Source organism: Emiliania huxleyi, assembly GCF_000372725.1.
Source record: "Emiliania huxleyi CCMP1516 chromosome Unknown EMIHUscaffold_135, whole genome shotgun sequence".
Classification (NCBI taxonomy): domain Eukaryota; phylum Haptophyta; order Isochrysidales; family Noelaerhabdaceae; genus Emiliania; species Emiliania huxleyi.
Genome location: NW_005201240.1, coordinates 206,785 through 220,776, shown reverse-complemented (window position 1 = coordinate 220,776; position 13,992 = coordinate 206,785). Strand labels below are relative to the sequence as shown.

Sequence of the window (13,992 nt, the reverse complement as noted above, 5' to 3'; positions counted from 1 at the left end):
TGGCACCCCCGCCTGCTGCCGCACACGCGCTCCCACGACCGTCTTTGTCACCACGTTATGATCATCCACGTCGGCGAATTCAATCTCGCGCTCGCCGTGCTGATCCTTGATCCGCTGGCGCTTGTCCCATATTTGTCGTCGTTCCCCTGAGACCACATCGCTCCACAGCGGCCCCGTCACCCCAGCGGCGTGTGCGACAGCCGGGGCTCTCGCAGAGAGAAATTTAAAGAATTTTTGTTACATGCCTTGTAGCTTGTTCCCTTTTACGACATGTAGAAAAGAGAGAGCACAGTCCGCACACGTCGGTGACGTGAGGGCCCCGCTGCCTGATGAGGGATTCTCTGCAGCCACTCTCTGGGGCTGCAGACACAAGTGTGTGTCGCACACAATCGGATCAACGTATCACATCACACGTTGGTCGAAAACCGCCAGGCCTGAGTCCACAGCGGTGGGGGCATAGAGCCGCCCTAGGCTCCCCTCGTCACAAAATCAGCACGGTCCCGTCCCGTTCTCCACGAGTTGAGTACAGCCCGGTGCCACTCTGACAGGCGCGGGTGGACGAGCAGTTCCGCCTCGCTCATCCACACGCCTCTCCTCCCCGGCTCAAAGGCGAGCGCCACGTCGGTCGACGGCGCGGCGGCCTCGTAGAACCAGGCGATCAAAGCGCCGTCGACGTGGAGATCGACGGCGCGCCGCGGCGGCTCGGCCGGCTGCCAGCCTAGCTCCTCGCGCAACTCCCGCAGCAGGCCGTCGAGGCCGGTCTCGCCTGCAGCATTGGCGGTGCGACGCGTGGGGTTTGCGCGCTGCGCTGTGGCATCAATTGGGTGATGCGGCGCCTGGCTCCAGCTTGCCGCCGAAACAGGTCAGCTGACCCGCCGCGGTGCGGGCGTCGGCGGGCCGCTCCTCCACCAGCAGGTGGCCGGTAGGGGAGGATAGGATGGCGCAGACGTATGGCGGGAGCCTCATACTGCTACGACTTGAAAATGCCCTGGGAACCCCCACTGGGCCTGGGCGCTGGCGGCGAACGAGTAAAGCAGATGCGTCGCCACAGTCCTCGCCAGAGGGGCTGGCACCACGGTTGTGGTGTGTGGGGGCGGGGGTGTGAAAAAACCCGCGGGATACGGCGCGTTTAGCCGCGAACGGGGCCATGCTCTGGGGCTCGCGAACGGCGCGCACCGCGGTACAAGCCGGCGCGCGGCGGGCGCTGGGAGCCTATTCACAGAGCGTGAAGGGTATTTTTTCGCTTCGCTGCGCGGCCTGGTAGGTGGGGCACGGAGCCTGGCGATTGGAGTTAGTATGTATGTATGTAGTAAGAAAAAGAAACGCGCGAATATTCGGCGCTCGGCGCGTCCGAGTCCGAGCCCGACTCCGAGCGCGCCGCCGCCGCCGGCCGCTTGCGGCCGAGCCCCTCCTTCTTGCGCTGCGGCGGCTTGGTCTCGGGCAACGCGGAGCGGCCCTTCTGCAGGCGGCCCTTGCGGGGGACGGCGAGCGAGGGCGCGGGCTCTTCCTCGAAGAGGTCGGTGAGGTTGGCCATCGGCTCGGTCAGATCCACACACGGAGCGTCAGGAGTGGGGTCCGCGCCGCTCTCGAGGCGCCGCAGCTCGGCCTCTTCGTCGAGGTCGACGTCGGCGGTCGTGCGAGAGTAGCGAGGCGGCATGACCCAGAAGAGGGCCGCGACAGGCACTATAGCGGGTTGCGGCACCTTCAGAAAAATCGGGCGCAAAAAAATCGTGTAGTCTCGTATAGCTATAGGGTCGCGTCTCGTCTCGTATCGTCTCGTATCGTCTCGTATCGTCTCGGTTTCGTCCGACTGGGCGGAGGAGCTGGCGGCAGCCCGCCGCCCCGTGCTTGAGGCGGCCGCCGCGTTCTGGGGTGATCAGTACCCGGGGCTCCCACCACATCCTCAGCGGAGAACATTTTTCAGAAAAGGCTTCCTAGAAACTTGCCGCGTAGGCATGCTGTGTCCTGTCGGCAGGAGAGCAGCCGCGTCGCGGCGGCTGCTCGCCTTCACGAGGAGGCTCTCCAGTTCCAGCGAGCCACAGAGCGTGCGAAACATCGGCATCAGCGCGCACATCGACTCTGGCAAGACCACGCTCACTGAGCGAATCTTGTATTATACGGGACGTATCGGCGCCATCCACGAGGTCCGCGGGAAGGACGGCGTGGGCGCCAAGATGGACTTTATGGAGCTGGAGCGTGAGAAGGGCATCACCATCCAGTCGGCCGCAACGCACTGCGCCTGGGGCGACCACGATATCAACGTGATCGACACTCCTGGCCACGTCGACTTCACCATCGAGGCGGCGGCCCTCCGGCCGAGCGAACCTTGCGGGCGGCGCCAACTTCCGCCGGCCGTGTGCACACTAGGTGGAGCGTGCGCTGCGCGTCCTCGACGGCGCCATCCTCGTCCTCTGCGGCGTCGCCGGCGTGCAATCGCAATCCATCACCGTCGACCGGCAGATGAGGCACGCTCCGCCGCCTCGCCTCGCCTCGCCTCGCCTCCGCCGCGAGTAGCCGCGCCCGCCCCGCTGCGCTGCCGCCGGAGTGTCGCCGGCGCCCGGCCTCCTCAGGCGGTACTCTGTCCCGCGGCTCGCCTTCATCAACAAGCTCGACCGCGAGGGCTCCGACCCAGGTGGGGTGACACTTCCGGGACACTTCTCCCGCCGAGACAGTGGCTTGGACGCTGCGACGGCACTGGGATGGCACTGCCTGGACACTGCGCAGGCACCTCCCAGATACTCCTCGACGACCCCTCGCGCACCCGCCGCACAGACGCAGTGATTGGGTCATCTCGGGCCATCTCGGGCCATCTCGGGCCATCTCGGGCCATCTCGGGCCATCTCGGGCCATCTCGGGCCATCCTCCGCCGTGCAGACGCGGTGATCGGCCAGCTGCGCGATAAGCTGCGGCTCAACGCGGTGGCAATGCAGATCCCGATCGGCGTGAGCGGCGACCACGAGGGTGTGGTCGACCTGCTGGAGCGCAGGGCCCTCCGCTTCTCCGGGCCTGGCGGGGAGGAGGTGGAGGAGGGGGAGGTTCCTGCCGGGCTGCAGGCCGCCATGGAGGAGAAGCGCGCGGAGCTGCTCGAGAAGCTCGCAGACGCCGACGAGGAGATAGCAGAGTTCTACCTCGCCGAGGAGGAGCCGCCGCTCGGGGTGCTGCGTGCCGCGATCCGGCGCCAGACGATCGCGAATGCGATCACGCCCGTCTTCATGGGGAGCGCCTTCAAGAACAAGGGCGTGCAGCCGCTCCTGGACGGCGTGGTGAGCTACCTGCCGGCGCCGACCGAGGTGACCAACTGCGCGCTCGACTTGGACAAAGACGAGGAGCAGGTGGGGCTCACGGGTGTGTCGTCGGACCCGTTCGTCGGGACTCGCCTTCAAGCTGGAGGAGGGGACATGTCGAGGACACGTGCATGACACGTCCGAGACATGACCATAGGCTCGCCTTCAAGCTGGAGGAGGGGACATGTCGAGGACACGTGCATGACACGTCCGAGACATGACCATAGGCTCGCCTTCAAGCTGGAGGAGGGGACATGTCGAGGACACGTGCATGACACGTCCGAGACATGACCATAGGCTCGCCTTCAAGCTGGAGGAGGGGACATGTCGAGGACACGTGCATGACACGTCCGAGACATGACCATAGGCTCGCCTTCAAGCTCGAGGAGGGGACATGTCGAGGACACGTGCATGACACGTCCGAGACATGACCATAGGCTCGCCTTCAAGCTCGAGGAGGGGACATGTCGAGGACACGTGCATGACACGTCCGAGACATGACCATAGGCTCGCCTTCAAGCTCGAGGAGGGGAAGTTCGGCCAGCTGACGTACATGCGCATCTACCAGGGCAAGGTTGGCCGCGGCGACACGATCCAGTCGATGGCGGCGGACCGGCGCAAGGTTCGCCCCCCCGCCATCTCGGGCAATCTCAGGAAATCTCGGATAATCTCGGACAATCTCGGGTAATCTCGGGTCCGGCGCAAGGTTCGCATCCCGCGGCTCGTCCGCATGCACGCCAACGAGATGGAGGACGTCGAGTCGGTCGGCGCGGGCGACATCGTCGCCATGTTCGGCGTCGACTGCGCCTCGGGCACCACCTTCACCGACGGCAAGACGAAGCTGTCGATGACGTCGATGTTTGTCCCCGATCCGGTCAGCTCGCTCGCACTGGTGCCGTCCAGGACACGTCCAGGACACGTTCATGACATGTCCGTCAGGTCATCTCGCTCGCGCTGGTGCCTGCCGACAAGAACGCGCCAAACTTCTCAAAGGCGCTCGGCCGCTTCACCAAGGAGCGCCGCCCGCCGCCCCTCGCGGCAGCGGGGCGAGCTCCTCCGAACCCCGTCTGAACCCCGTCTGAACCCCGTCCGAACCCCGTCTGAACCCCGTCTGAACCCCGTCTGAACCCCGTCTCAGCCTCGTCTCAGCCTCGTCTCACACCTCCTCCAAACCATGCCGCCCAGGAGGACCCGACCTTCCGCGTGCACACCGACGACGAGTCGGGCCAGACCATCATCTCGGGCATGGGCGAGCTCCACCTCGAGATCTACGTGGAGCGGCTCAAGCGCGAGTACGGGGTGGAGTGCTCGACGGGCAACCCGAAGGTTGCCTTCCGCGAGACGGCGTCGACGCGCTCCAAGTTTGCCTACACGCACAAGAAGCAGAGCGGCGGCTCGGGCCAGTTTGGGCGGGTGCAGATGGACCCCGAGGCGGTGTCGAGATACCCGGGGCTACCCGAGATGACCCGAGATTGACCGAGAGCAGGTGGAGGGCTACGTGGAGCCGATCTCCTCCGACGCGCTCGGCCAGGGCGCGTACGAGTTCGATAACCAGCTCGTGGGCAACATGATCCCGCCCGAGTTCGTCACCGCGATCGACAAGGCGCCGCTGTCAGCTGCCGTTCCCTCGTCTACACGCCACCGCACCACACCGCCACCTTCACCCTCCATCCGAATCGCGAGGAAGCAGCGCACCGTCTCTTCACGGCTGCAGCTGCGAACAGGGCTTCCGCGAGGCGATGCTCAAGGGGACTCTCACGGGCTCGCCGGTGACACGGCCTGCGAGGAGTCCTGCGCGCATGGCCCCGACACGTCCCCGACACGTCGCTGGCGCCTCCCGCAGGTGATGGGGATGCGGGTGGTGCTGCAGGACGGGCTTGCACACGCAGTCGACTCGAACGAGCTGGCCTTCCGCGCCGCCGCGCAGGTGTGGAGACGCGAGGGTTGCCCGGCCCTGGCCCTAGCAGCGTGTGAGTGGAGAAGTGTGCCGCACTTTCCCGTCCCGTCCCGTCCCTTCCTTTCCCTCCGCGCAGGGCGCCTTCAAGCAGGCGATGGCGACGGCGAAGCCGGTGCTGCTGGAGCCGCTCATGTCGACGGAGGTGGCGGTGCCGGCCGAGTTCCAGGGCACCGCGGTGGCGCTCGTCTCGCAGCGCAAGGGCACGGTCAACAGCATGGAGGGCGCCGAGTTCGTCACAATCGACGCGGATGTGCCGCTCGAGAGCATGTTTGGCTTCTCGTCCGACCTGCGAGGCGTGACGCAGGGCAAGGGGGAGTACACTATGGAGTACAAGGCGCACGTGCCCGCGCCGCGCGACAAGACCGAGCTGATGGTCAAGAAGTGGAAAGAGCAGCAGGCGGGCAAGTCCGAGGAGTGACCGTCTCGCGCGGCCGTCCCCATGTAGCTCTGAGGACTAAGCCTAGGTCCATAGCCCGGCTCTGTTGCCCATGCTCTCTCTCTTTAACCTGACACCTCCCTCCAGCGACTCCACAGCTCTCTCACTGCTGCTCTCTCCGCGCCCACTCCCCTCTCCCGCTCTCCGTGAGAGTAGTACGCAAGATGTACACGCGCTGCAGTCCCGAGTCCGAAACTCTCGCCGATGTGTCTCGTTCCGGTTCGCTGCGATATTGGTGGGCCCCGTCTTGACACACACGCCGATCACCTTTTGTTATATATTAATATTATGTTTGGACGAGAGTACGAGACCCACTCTACTCTCAATACTCAAAAGTGATATCTCCACACTCCAAGGCTCACGGGGCGTGCTGCTCCGACTCGAGCGCTGCGAGCCCCTTTCGCACCACGTCGCGAAACACGGCAGCGAGGCTCTCCTCGGCCGCGTCGTATGCGCTCCGAAGCGGCGGGCGTTGCCCCCCCAGCGTGTGCCGCTGCCGCATGCGAGCGTGAAGCGCGCTCTGCAGCCTGGCGGCCAACCTCGCCGCCTCGCCCTGCTCCTCGCTTCCGGCGGGACCGCCGCACACCTTCTCCGCCACCAGCCTCCTCGCCAAGCCGAGGGTGTGCGTGGCGAAGTCGGCGTGGACGGCCGGCTGGGCTGCCGACGGCTCGGAGCTGTCGTTGCGCGGCGATGACCCGCCGACGCCGCTGCCGCTGCCCGCGCTGACGCCGCTGCCGCTGCCCGCGCCGACGCCGCTGCCTGCGCCGCCCGTGCTGCTGCTTGCACCGCCCGTGCTGCTGCTTGCACCGCCCCGCCCAACCGCCGCTTGCTCGGGCGGCGCCTCGGTCCGGCGCGGCTGCTGCAGGCTGATTTGCTCGGGCGGCATCCCTCCGGCGCGTGCGCACGGCAGCGCCGGCAGCAGCAGGGCGAGGATGGAGCCTGTGGACAAGTCTCGGGCATGTCATGGACGTGTCCTGGACAGCGCCGGCAGCAGCAGGGCGAGGATGGAGCCGTGCTCAGCCTTTGGCTTGAGGGTGTGCGCCTTGAGTCGCGCCTGCGGTCGAAGGTGCCGCGAAGGTGCCGGGAAACTGCCGGGAAAGTGCCGAGAAGCTGCGCTCGCTCGCTGTTTGGCGAGACGAGGAGGGGGAGGGGGAGGAGAGGAGAGGAGAGGGAGGAGAGGAGAGGAGAGGGAGGGAGGTGCGAGCAGGACGACGAGGAGCCGCGCCTCCACCGCCTTTGCCTGGGCCTCGTTCTCGTACGCCACATGCGCACCGCCCACACGCGGCACGTCTTGCGGCGGGGGCAGCGTCGCCCACCCGCCCGCTGCCGCGGCGCCAGCCCCGCCGCCGCCGTCCGCGCCGTCCACGCCGCCCGCCTGCCCGCTCCGCCGCGCCTCCTCCTCCACCGCGTCGCGCAGCAGCCCCGCCAGCCTCTCGCGCGAGACAACCGCGCCGCGCCGACTCGCCGCTGGCCTCGCCTCCCCCCCGCCTCCTCGACCCCCTCCTCGACCCACCTCTCCCCCTCCTCCACCCACCCCTCCGCCCTCCCCGCCTCTCCGCGCCGCCGCCTGGCCCCTCGTCCGGCCGCCGCCGAAGGGGCGTGTCTCGGACGTGTCCTGGACGTGTCCTGGGCATGCCTCGCCCCTCGTCCCGCCGCAGCCCTGCACGAGGCTCTGGCCGCGGACCAGGCTCTGACCCCGCTGCAGGCACGGCCCCGCGCCCGTGCGCCCGCCCGGCGCGGGCGCGGCGGCGGCGGCGGCGGCGGCGGCTTGCGGCTGCGAGGCGCCCGCCGCCGCCTGCCGCTCCTGCGGCCGCTCCTTGCTGCCGGCGCGGCGCAGCCGGGAGCGAGGGCTTGCCCCTCGCCCGTCGCTGCTCCCTCCGCCGTGCTGCAAGCCGCCCTCGCTACCGGCAGCGAGGGCGAGCCCTGATGCCTGCCCTGGCGCCTGCCCTGGTGCGCCGGACGAGCTGCTCGTTGAAGCGGCGGCGGCGGCAACCGAACCAGCCCGCGGCGCGACCGGGCTCTGCGCGGCCGCGCCTCCTCCGCCTCTGCGCGACCCTCTCCCTGGCCCTCGCCCTGGCGCCTCTGCGCGACCCTCGCCCAGGGCGGAGCCGTCCAGAGGCGCGCCCGAGATCAGCAGGGCGGCCTGCGGCGAGGAGGAGAGGGGGGAGCGGGAGCCGCGTCAGAGACCGTGCGACGCGGGCGGCGGCCGGGTGCGTGACACTGCGCCGGCGCCTCCTCTTCGGGTGCGTCTGCAGCGACTGCCACCCTCTCCGCGCGCAGCACGTCGGCCCACACGTCGAGCGCGGCCGAGTCCGCGGCGCGGCCGTCGTCGAGCCACTCGACTACCAGCGTGCGGCAGTCCTTGATGCCCAGGCCCTCGGAGAAGCTGACCGCCGCGTGCACGCCCAACCCGAGCGCCTCGTCGGTCGGCGCGTCGCCCTCGAAGGCCCACCTCACCACGAGCGAGGAGCCGGCGGGGACGAGCTGGAGGAGGCGCGCGATCCTCGCGATCATACCCCGCGCATCCACCCCCGCCGACGACGCAGCCTCGGCCGGCCACTCGCTCGCCGGCTGCCACGCTGCAGCGCTGGCCTCGCCGCACGCAAAGGCGACGCGCCAGTCGTCTGCCGAGCGCGCGCCGGCCAATCCGCGGACAGCCTCGCTCACCGCGGGCGCGCGGCGTGGGCCGGCGATGAAGAGGGTGTGCTGCGGCATTGAGCAAACTGGAGCTCGGCTCAGGGTTGCGCAGCTAGGGACGGGAGCGAGTTCGCACTAGAGCTCTACAGTCGAGCGGCACCTGCGCGCTCTAAAATGAAGAATTCAACGGTTGAGGCTTCGGACATGATGCACGAAAGAATTTCGCGACTTCAGAGCACTGGGCACGGACGGGAGTAGGAGCCACCGCCATCGCACCCAAGCTCTGCTACTTCTCCGCTCCTTCGTCGCTCGTATACCCCCGCGCGCGCCCGTGCACGCTCTCGTCCGCAATCCAGCGGTGTCGGCACGCCTCGAAGACGGAGGCGCGCTCGGCCGCCCCGCGGGACAGGGCGCCGAGCACCTCCCGCGCCTCGGGGCTCACCTCGCTCAGCTCGCGCACCACGCGCCTCGCCGGCGGCCGCCTGCCGACCAGGGCGGCCGCACAGCCACAGCCCGCCATGCCCTGCGCCTCGAGCGCCTCCATGATGGTCTGGTTGGGCGGCGCGCCTACCAGCGGGGGCGCGGCGCAGCTCCGGCTCCCTTGATCTCCGGTCCGCCTCGCCTCCCCACCGCGCCTGTGAGCATGTAGCGCAGCAGCCGCGAGAGGGAGAAGGTGTCGAGCTGGAGCGCCTACAGCCCGCACGGTGCGGGTCCCGCCTCGCGCCAGGGCAGCTGGGCCAGGCGGGGAGGGAGACGGCCCACCTCATCGAGATATGAGGGAGATATGGGGGAGATATGATCTCGGCCTGTGCCTCCTCGCGTGTAGGACGAGATATGAGGGAGATATGGGGGAGATATGATCTCGGCCTGTGCCTCCTCGCGTGTAGGACGAGATATGAGGGAGATATGGGGGAGATATGATCTCGGGGAGGGAGACGGCCCACCTCGTCGAGGCTCATGACGAGCCGCCCGTCCGCGCCGACGCCGCCGCCCAGGCCCGCCGCCTGCAGCCGCGGCTCCGCCCAGTGGCGCGTCCCGAGCGGCGTCATCCTCACCTCGCCGACGGTGCGGCGCCCCGTCGGGCTGCTCGGCACGCTCCTCGGCAAGTAGGTTGTGCGCCGCCACGCGGCCGAGTGCGTGCTGCCTAATCTCGGGCAATCTCGGGTAATCTCGGGTAATCTCGGGGAATCTCCCCGCCACGCGGCCGAGTGCGTGCTGCCGTCAAACACGAGCGAGCCGTCCATCTCGAGCTCCACCGTCGTCTCGCCGCCGTGCGTGGATCCGCACTCGGATCCGCCGTGCTTCGAGCCGCCATAGTTGGAGCCGCCGTGCTTCGAGCCGCCGTAGTTGGAGCCGCCGTGCTTTGACCCGGAATCGATTCCGTGCACGGAGCGGTCGCCGCGCCGCTTGCCCCACCTCCTCGCCCTGGGGGAGGCCACCGCGACATCGATCACGCGAGCGAAGCCAAAGTCGAGCAGTTTTGTGATGCAGCGCGAGAGCGACGAGCTGCGGTCGTCGGGCAGTGCAGCTTTGAGCGCTACGTTGGCCGGCTTGACGTCGCGATGGACGATGCGCCGCTCGCGGAGGTGGCAGAGTGCGGCGCAGACCTGCGAAAAGATCCGCTTCGCCTCATCCTCAAGGAGCGCACCACGCAGGTCGAGCAGCCGCTGCAGGTCCGGACCCGCGCAAAACTCGAGGAGCAGGCAAAGGTTGGGCCCGTCCTCGCAGACAGAGAGAAGCCGCAGGATGTGAGGGTGCGAGCACCGCCGAAGCATCTCCACCTCACACATGACGTCCCGTGCAGATGAAGGCTTGCCTTGCGGTATCACCTTGACGGCGCACCGCTGCACCGCGCCGCAACTCGCTGCCGCGTCCGGCCGCCGCGAGGCGAGCCGGACCTCGCCGCAAGCGCCTCGTCCGAGGAGCGGTCCAATCTCATAGTCCTCCAGCCTCGGCGATGGAGGAACTGAAGCTTGAGAAGCGGCCATCTTGGAGCAATTAGAGTGCACTTATCAAATCGCCATCCGCATCTCTCGTCATCGTGCCGTCCTCCGACCTCTGCGACCTCCCATCCCTCCCTCTCTTGGCGCTTCTAGAGCTGCGTTCTGGGGGCTTGCCCGCGGTGCCCCTTGCCGCTTGGGTTGTCTCTTGTGTCTGTTTTCCGCCTCTTTCACAGCGCCTTTCTTTCTTTTTATGTTTTCGTGAACGTAGTTGTGCCCCCCCGCTACGTCGCACGAGTGCAACCGGGTACACAGCAAAACTACGAGCATGCCGTGGACGGGCCCGTAACGAGCCCCGTTACCAAGCTCGTAGTGTACGGGCCCGTAACGAGCCCCCGTTACCATGCTCGTAGTTTTGCTGTGTAGCGGGGGGGCCAAAAGCAATCAAGCTATACCGCCCCCCGCCCCTCTCCTGCTGCTGTAGTGGATTCGAGCTGCCGCTTGTCCCTCGCCGACCGCGCGCGCGTCGAATTCGACTTTGCCATCGCCTCGGGCGAGTGCAGCAGCTCCGCCGCGTCGCGCGACGCACGCACTTTGCGGCGCGCCCGCTCGAGCATGTCTGCCTCGAACATGGAAAGCGCCGCGCGTCGCTTGAGAGACATGCGCGTCGCTTGAGAGAGAGAGCGCGTGACCTGAGTGGGAACGACTGAGATGAGACCCCAGTGGAGTTAGGAGTCCACCGACGACCGAGCACCGCGCTGCGAGCCTGTCGCTGTCCGTCTTGCCAGGAGCAGGTACCAGGTAGGTGCAGGAGTGAGGAGAGCCCCCTGAGCCCACAGCCCTGAGCCTGACCCGCTATGGCTACTGTATGTGCCTGTGAGCGCCTGTCCCTTGAGCCTTGTGCCCCTGCTGATCGTCCTTCCAAAAAAAGCAAAATCCTACTCGTGCAGGTGGGGGGACCCTGTCCTCCTCCCATCCCGGTGCATCCCTCGTTTGGGGATTGGGGTTTCTGTTTTCTTTTTGGGTCGCTTTTTATTTCGGTCGCGACTAATATATTTCCCCCGCTCAGAGGTTGCGCCTGCGACGCGCAGACGCCAGACAGCGGACACCCCCACCTCCGCACTGACACGTGACAGTCCAGTCCCGGTGCGGGTGCGCCACGCCCTTGACCCCGGCTTCCCGCGACAGGCAAGCCCCGAGCAACTACTCAGTCCACAAGTGTACACACGAGCCTCCGCGCCTCCCTCCCCCTCATGGCATGTGCACGCCCCGCGCTCTCCTGTCACTCCGGCCAGAGGCCAGCGCGCCTCGCACACCCACGTGCCGCCTCTACTCGAGCCCTCGAGGAGGCGGCTTGTGGGTGCGCGCGCTTGCCCTCGCGCCGCCATTCTCGCCGGGGTCGTCGGGCGCGGGGGAACGGAGGGTAGGGGGAAGTGGGGGGAGGCTCTCGAGCCGCCGGGCGCGGCTCAAGCCTGCTCCTTCGTCGCCGGCGTGGCCTTCTTGCACGTCAGCACGTTGGAGATCGAGCCCCACGACTCGTAGATGGGAAGCACGACAATGAAGCCCGAGGCGATGTAGCCCCAGCAGAAGGCGACCGAGGCCCAGAGCGTGTAGTTGGCCTTGTCGAAGACGCCCCACGCGATGACGGCGAGCGGCCAGACGAAGATGAGGAAGACCGAGTAGCCGACGCCATACTTGAAGACGTACTTTGCGGCCGGGTCGAGGTACTCGGAGGTCATCTCGTACTCGGGGACGTCGTCCGCCTCCTGCGGAGGGGAAGGCGCGGCGGGAGGAGGGGTGTCGTGTGAGGGGGGGCCCTACTGAGGGGCCTCTGCCACGTTCTGCCCGGGGCGGGGTGGGGATGAATGGGCGCCGCGCGGGAGGCGAAGTTTTGGGGAGGCGGGAAGGGGGGGGGGGGGGGGGGAGGTGCGGTTTCGCCTGCTCGACGCGCTTGATGCCCTCGCGCATTTTCTCCCACTCGAAGGGCTGCTCCGTGCCCATCTTGTACTCGATGCTCGCGACGAGGAAGGCGATGATGCCCGAGACGCAGAGCGCGACGACGGAGCCGGCGGTCTGCGCGTTGATGTTGCCGAGGGTGTCGACGTTGAGCTTGCCTGCGGACGACGCACAGAGGGGAGTGAGCTCGACAAGCTGGCGGCGTGGCGGCGTGGCGGCCGCGTGGCGGTGGGGAGTGGTCGCGTCGCACCCGTATCGCAGTCCACTCCCTCTGCGAGGTCGTCGGGGTCGTCGCCGTTGGTGCAGCGCGAGGCGGCGACCGACATCCACGAGACGAGGGCGAGGATCATGCCGCCCCACGCGCCCGCGATGGCGCCGTTCTTGGTCATGTAGCGCGTGCAGAGGCAGCACGAGACGGGGATGACGGCGGAGCCGATCATGGTGCCTGAGCGCGTGTCCGTGCGGCACAGCCCGGGTGAGCGACGGGTGAGCGGGCGAGAGGGCGCGGGATGCAGGGTGGGCTGTCTGACTGGATAGCGGTGGGGGCGGCGGGGTTGCCCATAAAGTTGTAGACCCAGCCGAGGCCGACGCCCACGCCGTAGAGGAAGTAGCCGAAGAGGCCGCAGACGATGCCGTAGCCGACGACGACAAGGCGCGACACCTTGAGCAGCTGGGCGCCGGTGCACTCGGGGTTGATGTACTTGCGGTAGATGTCGTACGCGAAGAGGGAGGCGACGGCGATGCACTCGGCGGAGCCGGTCGAGGTGATGGCCTGCGCGGCGAGGGGGGGCGGTGTGGGGAAGGGCGAAGGGGGAAGGGGGGACGTGGATGGGTCGAAGCGCGCGCCATGAAGAGCATGATGATGATCATGATGCCGCCGCCCTGGCCGAGCAGGACGATGGCGGCGGCGGGCGGCGCGAGGCCGTCGGCGGCCTCGTCGGCGGGCATCTTGACGTTGAGCGCGAGCGACGAGAGGCCGAGCGCGGTGGCGAGCGACATGGGGATGGTGAACCAGACGAGGCCTCCGAGCAGGTAGCCACGGTGCGCAGACGAGGGGCGCGCGGCGATGGCGGACTGCCAGTAGGACTGGTCGACGAAGACGGTGCCGAAGTTGCCGACGATGTTGACGACGCCGAAGCTGAGGCCGTCCTCGGAGAGCATGGTGAGGTACGAGCCGCCGCGGTTGCCGTTGACGGGGCCGTGGTGGTAGTCCTTCTCGGTGTACGTGAGTTTCTCAAAGTTGCCCGGTCCCGGATCGTCCGCGGTCGGCACGTAGGCGCCATCTGGGAACGTCATCCCCGCGGTCTTGGCAGGGAGGTAGTTGAGGAAGCGGAGCCGCTCCCACAGCAGCGCCGCCGAGCCGAGCGCGTTGCACTGCTTCTCCGTTGCGGACGTGCACTCGATGTCGCCCGGCACGGCGTAGACGTACCTGCGGGTGGGGATGGCGAGGGGGTTGGGCGTGGGCGGCGCCGGGGCGGGGCGGGGCGGCTGGGGGAGGGGGGAATTTGGGCGGGGAGTGGTGGTGGTGGTGTGTGGTGGTGGTGTGTGGGTGGGGGGGGGGGGGGTGGCCCCCCCTATAAAAACGAAGAGGCTTATCCTGTTGCCCGAGGTTTGGATTCACGAGGCGAGAAAAGTGGCCTTTAAGCCCCCTAACCATGTGTAGAGGATCACCCCCACGGGAATGAGGCAATTGGCCGCCACCATATGTATGGCCAAGGCGGGGTTTACCACGGCGGGGCCCCCCTGGATCACCCTGCCCGTTACCATTAGGGTGGGGCAGAC

The 13,992-nt window shown here is 67.8% G+C and overlaps 5 protein-coding genes across 5 annotated transcripts in view; 1 reads left to right on the top strand and 4 right to left on the bottom strand.

The window, feature by feature from the left end:
• Positions 1-1,955: 1,955 nt before the first annotated feature.
• Positions 1,956-5,978, top strand: EMIHUDRAFT_455191 (putative mitochondrial elongation factor; the record flags this gene model as incomplete). Its single annotated transcript, XM_005788437.1, has 10 exons — positions 1,956-2,367; positions 2,546-2,632; positions 2,875-3,370; positions 3,792-3,906; positions 3,991-4,176; positions 4,470-4,697; positions 4,771-4,905; positions 5,009-5,053; positions 5,128-5,211; positions 5,318-5,978. 10 exons carry the CDS (start codon positions 1,956-1,958, stop codon positions 5,657-5,659), a joined length of 2,130 nt encoding a protein of 709 aa, XP_005788494.1. The 3' UTR covers positions 5,660-5,978.
• Positions 5,979-6,484: 506 nt separating this feature from the next.
• Positions 6,485-7,060, bottom strand: EMIHUDRAFT_455190 (hypothetical protein; the record flags this gene model as incomplete). Its single annotated transcript, XM_005788436.1, has 3 exons — positions 6,903-7,060; positions 6,689-6,731; positions 6,485-6,616 (listed from the first exon to the last, which is right to left on the bottom strand). Coding segments are annotated over exons 1-3 (216 nt in total), but the record flags the coding sequence as incomplete, so codon positions are not given.
• A 747-nt stretch (positions 7,061-7,807) lies between these two features.
• Positions 7,808-8,392, bottom strand: EMIHUDRAFT_226923 (hypothetical protein; the record flags this gene model as incomplete). The annotated part of the gene is made up of 2 exons (XM_005788435.1): positions 7,808-7,820; positions 7,899-8,392. The coding sequence occupies 2 exons, from the start codon at positions 8,390-8,392 to the stop codon at positions 7,808-7,810; spliced, it is 507 nt and encodes a 168-aa protein (XP_005788492.1).
• Positions 8,393-8,600: 208 nt separating this feature from the next.
• On the bottom strand, positions 8,601-10,302 carry EMIHUDRAFT_226922 (hypothetical protein; the record flags this gene model as incomplete). The annotated part of the gene is made up of 4 exons (XM_005788434.1): positions 8,601-8,864; positions 8,945-9,004; positions 9,259-9,412; positions 9,515-10,302. The coding sequence occupies 4 exons, from the start codon at positions 10,300-10,302 to the stop codon at positions 8,601-8,603; spliced, it is 1,266 nt and encodes a 421-aa protein (XP_005788491.1).
• Positions 10,303-11,276: 974 nt separating this feature from the next.
• The window catches only part of DUR3 (putative urea transporter), a 2,932-nt gene continuing 216 nt past the window's right edge, over positions 11,277-13,992 (bottom strand). The window contains exons 2-7 of the mRNA XM_005788433.1: positions 13,832-13,977; positions 13,057-13,639; positions 12,769-12,982; positions 12,461-12,655; positions 12,193-12,368; positions 11,277-12,020 (exon numbers count right to left, since the gene is read on the bottom strand). Of these exons, the coding sequence (XP_005788490.1) occupies positions 11,721-12,020; positions 12,193-12,368; positions 12,461-12,655; positions 12,769-12,982; positions 13,057-13,639; positions 13,832-13,977 (1,614 nt within the window). The 3' untranslated portion in view covers positions 11,277-11,720. The remainder of the gene's footprint in view (positions 12,021-12,192; positions 12,369-12,460; positions 12,656-12,768; positions 12,983-13,056; positions 13,640-13,831; positions 13,978-13,992) is intronic.